An 8,295-nucleotide genomic window follows, 5' to 3' on the forward strand; every position below is an offset into this window, starting at 1 on the left:
ATATATACAATATACATATGTACACAACCCTGCACACAACAGAATGAAACAAGAAACAATGCCAATTCATGCACCATCCTCACAATTGTTGGAATGTCTGAGCCCATTGTTGCTGCTACTTTGTCATTCCATTCCATTCCATTAAGGGTCTTCCTCTTTAATGCTCACACTCTACTTATCCAAACATGATATCCTTCTCCATGGATTGGTTCCTCCTGACAACATGCTCAAAGTACAGGAAACAAAATCTTGCCATCCTCAATTCTAAGGAGCATTCTGGCTGTGTTTTTTCCAAGATCAATTTGTTTCTTCTGATAGTCCATGGTGCTTTCAATATTCTTTTCCAACTTCATAATTCAAATGCATTCATTCCTCTACAGTCTTCTTTGCTCATTGCCCAACTTTCACATGCATATGAAGCAATTGAAAATACCATGATGTGGATCAAGTGAACTTCATTCCTCCAAGTAATGTCTGATCTTGAACATTTTAGAGATATTTTGCAGCATGTTTGTCCAATGCAGTACATTTCTTTTTTTTCTTGACTGCTGCTTCCATGAGCATTGATTGAGGATCCAAGCAAAATGAAATCTTTGATAACTTCAATCTTTTCTTCATTTATCATGATGTTATTTATTGGCCCAGTTGTAAGGATTTTCATTTTCTTTACATTGAGGTGCAATCCATACTGAAAACTGTAGTCTTTAATCTTCATCAAAGAAAATATTTCAATAAATATTTCAAGCCCACTTCATTTCCTGGAATCAAGGTTGTGTCATCTGCATATTGCAGGTTGCTAATGAGTCTTCATCCTGATTGCACATTCTTCTTCATGTAATACCGTTTCTCAGATAAATTCACATACAGATTGATAAATTTGGTGATAGGATACAGTCCTTATGCACAACTTTCCTGATTTTAAACCATTCAGTGTCCCTTTGTTTTGTTATACCAATTGTCTCTTGGTCTATGTTCAGTTTCTTCATGATAACAATTAAGTATTCTGAAATTCCCAGTCTTTGCAATGATATCCATAGTTTGTTATGATCTATGCGATTGAATGCCTTTGCATAGTCAATAAAGCACAAATAACCATCTTTCTGGTATTTTCTGTTTTTAACCAAAATCCATTTGTTACTAGTAGTGATATTCTTCATTCAATATACTCTTCTATATCTGACTTGAATTTCTGGCAACTGCTGCAACAGTTTTTAAATCATGTTTCACAAAATTTTCTTTGCGTGAAATTGTTCAATGATTTCCATTGGATCACCTTTGTTTAGAATGGACACACATATGAATCTCTTCCCATCAGTCTTCCAAATTTCTTAGCATATACGAATGAGCACCTTCAGCTCTTTATCAGTTTGCTGAAACATTTTAATTATATTCCGTCAATTTATGAAGCCTAGCTTTTGGTCATTCACATCAGTACAAATTGGATTTTTTTCCCTAAGTATTGTCAGTTCTTGATATTATCAGTTTTTTCCCCTAAGTATTATTTTTCCCTAAGTATTTTTTTCCCTAAGTATTTTTTTCCCTGAGTATTATATGCTACCTTTTGAAATGGTTGACATCAACCAAATCTTTTTGGCACAATGACTGTATTCCTTCCGTCTTTCAATGTTTCCTGTATCACTCAATATTTTGCCCATGGAATTCATTAGTAATGCAAGTTGAGACTTGAATTTTTTCTTCTGTTCTTTCAGTTTGAGAAACACTTAACATGTTCTTTCCTTCTAGTTTTCTAACTCCATGTATTTGCACATTTCATTATAATACTTTAGTTTGTCTTGAACTGCTGTCTGCAATTTTCTGTTCATCATTTCTTCTAGTTGCTTTTGCTTCTCTACATTAGCATGCTTCAGAGTCTCTTCTGGTATCCATTTTGATCTTTTCTTTCTTTTCTGTCTTCTTAATGACCTTTTGCTTTCTTCCTGTTATAATGTTCATGTTATACCACAACTCCTCTGGTCTTCAGTCTTTAGTGTCTAGTGCATCAGATCTGCACTTGAAATGTCTCTAAATTCAAGTGGGTTATAATCAAGGTTATATTTTGTTTTTCATGGACTTGTTTTAATTTTTTTCAGCTCCAACCTAAACTTGCATATGTGCAATTGATGATCTGTTCCAAATTCTCCTGGCCTTGTTTTGGCTGATGTTATTGAACTCTTTCTCTTCCTACCTGTCTCTTCCCACAGATATGTCAATTTTATTTTTGAGTATTTCATCCAGTGAGATTCACATGTATAGTCACTGTTGCTGAATAAAGGTATTTGCAATTAAGAAATTGTTGGTCTTCCAAAATTTTATCATGCACTCTTCAACATCATTTCTGTCACCAAATTCATATGTTCCAATTACTTATCCTTTTTTCCTTTTTTCCACACTTTGCATTCCAATTACCTGTAATTATCAAAGCATCTTGATTGCATATTTGATCAATTAATTTCAGATTGAAGAAGTTGGTAGACTTTTTCAAATTCATAATCCTTTCAAATTCATAATCCTTAATAGTTAGTGCATAAATTTGAATGATAGTGGTATTAACTGGTCTTATTTGTAGGTGTATCGATATTATCTTGTCACAGACAGGATAGTATTTCAAGATAGATCTTGAAATGCTGTGTTTGACAAAGAATGTGACACAATTCCTCTTCAATTTGTGATTCCCAGCATATTAAGCAATATGATTGTCAGATTCAAATGGGCAATACCAGTCCATGTCAGCTCATCAGTGCCTAGGATAGCCATCTTTATGCATTCCATTTTATTTTTCATGACTTCCAATTTTTCTATATTCATACATTCCGCATGCTGATTATTAATGGAGGTTTGCAGTTCTCATTTTGTGTTGTGCCCATCAACGAATGATGGTCCTGAAAGATGTGAAGTTTTCATTTTTAGTTGTGCCCATCAGTAAATGATGGGTCTGAAAGATTTGCTCCATCCATGTCATTAACACCATCTCTAATTTGAGGAAACACTTATTCCCTAGTTGTACTTTGAGCTCCTTCAAACTTATGTGACTTTTATTCAGTCTCTATATCAGACAGTGTTCTGCTGTTATTCATAAGGTTTTCAATGGCTTATCCTTCATAAGAAGCAGTCTTTCTCTCCTTATTACTAGTCTGTCTTAGTGTGAAAGCTCTGTTGAAACTTGCTCATCATAGGTGCCCTGCTGTTATTTGAAATATTGTAATATAGCAAATCAAAAGCCACTATAGTATGACACATCAAAAGACTGGTAGTTCAAACTCACTAGTTGCTCTGTGGGATGTGGTTATCTGTTTCTATTAAGATCACTGCCTGGGAACTCCAAGGTCAGTTCTGCCTTATCCTATAGGATCTCTATGAGTTGGAATCCACTTGATGACAAAGGGTAATGGTATATTATCCCATTACTTTCAAGTAAACTCTAACTCATAGCAACCCTGTAGGACAGAGTAGAACTCATCCACAGGATTTCAGAGACTACCAGTCTGTAAGGAAGCAGACTGTCTCATCTTTATCCTGCAGAATGTCAGGTGAGTTTGAACCATCAACCTTGTGGTTTATCAGCCCAAGACTTAACCTACTGCTCTACCAGGGATCCTTATTGTTGTGTTTGTATATCTATATATACATATATTGAATATATGGAGGGGATTCAAAAGTTTGTGGAAAACTAGAATAGAAAGATAATGGAATTTTTGAAGTTTTTGAAGTCATCTTATGTTTATTTGTGTGTGTGTCTGTTATACAAAGTTAATGAAAATTTTTCATTATCTCTTAATTCCACTTTCCATGAACTTTTTGGATGCTTTCATATACAAGCGTGCAGAGACACACAGAGTTAGACAGATAGACAGATAGACATGCAGACCAATATGGTCCCTAGAACTCTCATGGATTATAATGACGCCACAGGAGAAAGATGAGGCTTTCTGCTCCCGTAAAGATTTACAGCCTTGGAGACCCTGTACAGGATTGCTATGAGTCAGAACCAACTCCATGGCACATAACAGCAACAACAATAGCCAGCTTCAGTACATGCATTTTTTTTTTTTTTTTTTAACGATGAACCCAATTTTCTTAGGTGGCTTAAATGAGTCTCAGTTCCCAGAAACAATATAGAATGATTCTATCCAATATGAGTATAGAAAGAACAGTTTGAGCAAGGAAATATTTCCTAAGATCAAAGTTAGGGTCTTGGTTTAGACCTCTCCCTAGTTTGTTAAGGTTGAAATGATAGGTTGAAATGATACACAGTAATTGTTCTCTATTTTTCTTGCTTGTTGTTGTTAAGTGCTGTTGAGTTGATTCTGACTCATAGCAACCCTATATGAGGTTTCTGTGGAGCAGCTGGTGTGTTTGAATTGCAGAACTTGTGGTTTGCAGTCCAGCGCTGAACCTACAGAGCCACACCAGAAATCCAATTTTTCTTGCCAAGGGCACATTATTAAAGGCACCCCTCTCATCAAACTAAGGAAGGACAGGGTGCTTGGAAAGAAAGCCATCATTTGTGATGCTATAGGTGGTTTCATAAATCAGAAAAGAATGGCTGAATTTTATCTTATTGGCAATAAAAATTATTTTAAAATCTTTAAACAGTTGAAACATGTTTTAGGAAGACCATCCAGTAGCAGAGTTCAGAGTATTGAAAAAATAAAAGTGAGGCTCTGTGAGGAGACCACGGCACTATTCCAGGGCAGAGGTAATGGGTGCAATCAACTCTTTATTGTTGAAGAACTAAGTATGATGCATTTTGCTTACATGAATTGCAGTCCTATAATTTTAATGTTTTTACAGGTGTGGTCTGGCTGGTGGCAGTCATTGTGGGATCACCCATGTGGCACGTGCAACGACTTGAGGTAGACTTGGGGATGGGATTGACAATATATTTGTAAATGTTTTCCCATTTCACTTAATTATAACCATTTCCTTCCTGAAAGAGAATTAACACACATTTGTATGAGAGATCAATTATTCATCGAAGGTTTGACACTTAATTGAAATAACTTAAGGCATTTTTCATTTACTTTATCTAGTTCTTTGATTTTATATTGCTAAGACTTTAATGCTTGAATTTTTTTTTTTTTTTTTTAAGTATGTGGGTCACTGTCTGTTCTTTTTCTATCAACTGAGTATTCCTTTTTCAGTGTCCTTCAATGTCTTGTTACATTTTAATGGATTGATTGCTGTGATGTTTGCTTTTGAGCTATGTAAAGTTTCTGATTGTCTATGTATTCATCGATTCACCTTAGTAAGTGCTCCCTTACTTGTCTCCCATTCATTGACAAATTGGACTGTTTATTGGAAACTGTGTCAAGGGATCATTTGATCCAACCCCTGTCCTTCCACCACACCTTGTCAGACAATGCCAGCCTTACTTCATGACTTACAGTGAAGGGTTGCTGTGGCTGTTTTTAGGTATCCCCTCCGGTCCATTGGAACATACTTTACCTTGTCCTGCGTAGGTGTTCTGGCACAATGTCCCTTAACATATATTTTTTAACTATATATTTATTTTCTCATCTTAAGTTTACAATGGCAAATGTGTTGAGTAGGCATGCAACAATCATGCAATGTCCATCATGTAGGCTGGAATTTTAGTGTCTATATGCTTTCTTTTATAAGGTTAGAATTAATGTAACTGAGCGACTGAAGTGGACAGCTGGTCTGAAGTGGGATTAGGCATGAGAGAACTCCCAAACTTGCAGATACAGCCCATTTGACCTAGATTGGATGGCTAGCTGATGAAAACTCAGCCAGATAAAGATAAAGACATTTGATACGTGGAGCAAGTATAAATTGGTACAGTCTGATGAAGTGGAACTTTGCTTATGGATGCAGTTGCTCCAAATTCCAACTGAAAGAGAAGGATTCTTTATATCAAGGAACAAGCTTCCCTCCTCACTATATTAAGTTAATAGGGATGGACAACTTAGACATTGGCTATCAAAAATGGGGGGCTATAAAGGCATGAAGTGACTGGCTTACAAGCTTTCATTAGTGTGCTTAGTTTCAGAATGAAGGAGGTAAAGTAGAATCCCCACTGAAAAGTTTTCCTCTTTTCCAGATAGATCTGGTGAAAGGGAATGGATGATAATGGGGATAGGATTTTCTGATTCAATTGTAATTGTTATTAGGACTAACTGCAATTGTAACAACTGTAAATGTAGAAGATGTGTAATTAAAAGGGGGGCGTAGTTAATCTTTCATTTCAGGAGCACAGGACCTTAGGAAGTGAAGTCTGGGATTGTAACCAGAAAAACAGTGACAGCAGAGACAGTGGCAGAGGGGATAACATAGAGAGATAGAGCAGCTGAGGGCTCTAGGCTGATGGACTAAGAAAGGCTGTGTGCTTGCAGGCCCTTTGTACATTTAAACAAATATATATGTTCTGTTTTGCATGTGTCCATCAAAAAAAAAGGGGGGTGGGAAGTGGGGGATTAAAGGTAAATACTGTTAACTGATTATACATGTAAGGGATTGCAATCATTTAAATGAAACAAAATATGATTTGCTGAATGTAAAAGTGATACTCTACCCTGTAAACTTTGTTTTGTTTTTAAGTCTTTATTGTGAATTGAATGCAAGTTTACAGTGCAGATCATCAGTTTTACAGTCGACAAATTATATACCTTGTTTCATTACAATGATTATAATCCCCTCCATGTACCATCAGTTAACAGTATTTCTATCTATGCATTTAAGCTCTTTTTTTTTTTTTTTAAGCACTCAGGCATCAGGCATATGTAATAATTTGCACCACCAAGGGGCACATTCTTCAAATCTGCCTCCTGGCCACCAGCTCTGAGTCACTCTCTTTCCATGAATTTTGAGTCCTCAGCTTCTCTCTCTATCCATGTCCCCATTTCTGCCTCCATCTATGGTATTGCTGCTTCTCTGGATAGTGTCCTGCATTCCGCTTGTGCTCTTCTCCCTTGAAGGTCCTTGGGTCCTCTGTTTCTAGACTGTAAGATTAACTACTCCTCCATTTTTGTTACATAACTTCTACCTTTATAATTGTGACAGTCGCAATTAGTCATAATAACAATTACTCACTATTGAGTAATAAGAATCTTATCTCCATATCTTTTCACCAGACCTATCTTGACAAAATGAAAACTATTCAGTGGGGACTCTATCTTCCCCCACACACTCTTAAATTAAACTCCCTCTTGAAAATGTGTAAACCAGTCACTTCATGCCTTTATCATCCCCTCATTTTAGATAGACAATATATAAGTTGCCCGTCCCTATCCACTTTGTACAAGGAGCTCTGGTAGCGTAGTGATTCCGAATCGGACTGCGAACCTCAGGGACAGCAGTTGGAAACTACCAGCTGTTCCGTGGAAGAAAGATGAGGCCTTCTGCTCCCGTAAAGTTTTACAGCCTTGGAAACCCTGTACAGGATCGCTATGAGTCGGAACTGACTCCACGGCACATAACAACAACAATATCCACCTTGTATATAGAGGGGATAGCATTGATACTTGATGTGAAGATTCCCTCCATCTCTGTTGGTATTTTGAGCTAAAACATCCATGAGTATAGGTTAAGTTCATCAAATTGCAGCAATTTGCCATCATTTCCTCCATCAAAAATTGTTTTTAATTTTATCTACCTCTAGTTGAGTTCTGATTACCAAGTCTAGGTCAGATGGGAACTATCTGCAAGCTTGAGTGTTCTTGTGCGTCTCCCCGCACTTCATATCAGCTGGATGCTTCACTCTCAGCTCTAGGACTTCATGGCTATGTCCTTGTCCATAAGACAGTCAAGCATCTTAGTATTATTACCCCTCTTCAGGCTATGCTTCGAACCCTGTATCACAGAGCCCTATTGTTCCAAGATTGAGCATGCATCACTATTAACTCTCCCATTTAGCCCATGCAAACCTGTCTCAGTGTTCCCCTATCTACCTTCTTCTTCCATCCCTCCCCCTTCTTGTGTAGTGCCTTCCCCAACACCCAAATTATGATTTGTCTGCTCCCTACCCTGTGCTCTGCCATTGCCTCCCTCCACCTCCCCGGAACCTCTACCAGTAACCAACAAGAATCTTCCCCTCTTTTAGTATGGGTATCTTTTCTTAAGCTTTTACTAAAATGGTCTTATGCAATATTTCTCCTTTTGTGACTGACAGATTTCATTCACTGTAATGTCTTCAAGGTTCATCCATGTTATGTGGTAGCTTACAGCTTCCTTGTTATTCTTCAAGGTAACATAATATTCCATTGTGCGAATGCACTAAAGTTTGTTCATCCAGTCTTCCATTGATGGGCACTTAGACTGTCTCCATCTTTTTACTAT

At 37.0% G+C, this 8,295-nt stretch overlaps 1 protein-coding gene across 1 annotated transcript in view; it reads left to right on the forward strand.

Annotated features, from left to right (window-relative positions):
* QRFPR (pyroglutamylated RFamide peptide receptor) overlaps positions 1 to 8,295 on the forward strand; it is a 164,921-nt gene that overhangs the window by 133,366 nt on the left and 23,260 nt on the right. The window contains exon 3 of the mRNA XM_006866278.1: positions 4,792 to 4,853. Coding sequence (XP_006866340.1) covers positions 4,792 to 4,853 — 62 coding nt within the window. The remainder of the gene's footprint in view (positions 1 to 4,791; positions 4,854 to 8,295) is intronic.

Source organism: Chrysochloris asiatica, unplaced genomic scaffold (genome assembly GCF_000296735.1).
Source record: "Chrysochloris asiatica unplaced genomic scaffold, ChrAsi1.0 scaffold00088, whole genome shotgun sequence".
Taxonomy (NCBI): domain Eukaryota; kingdom Metazoa; phylum Chordata; class Mammalia; order Afrosoricida; family Chrysochloridae; genus Chrysochloris; species Chrysochloris asiatica.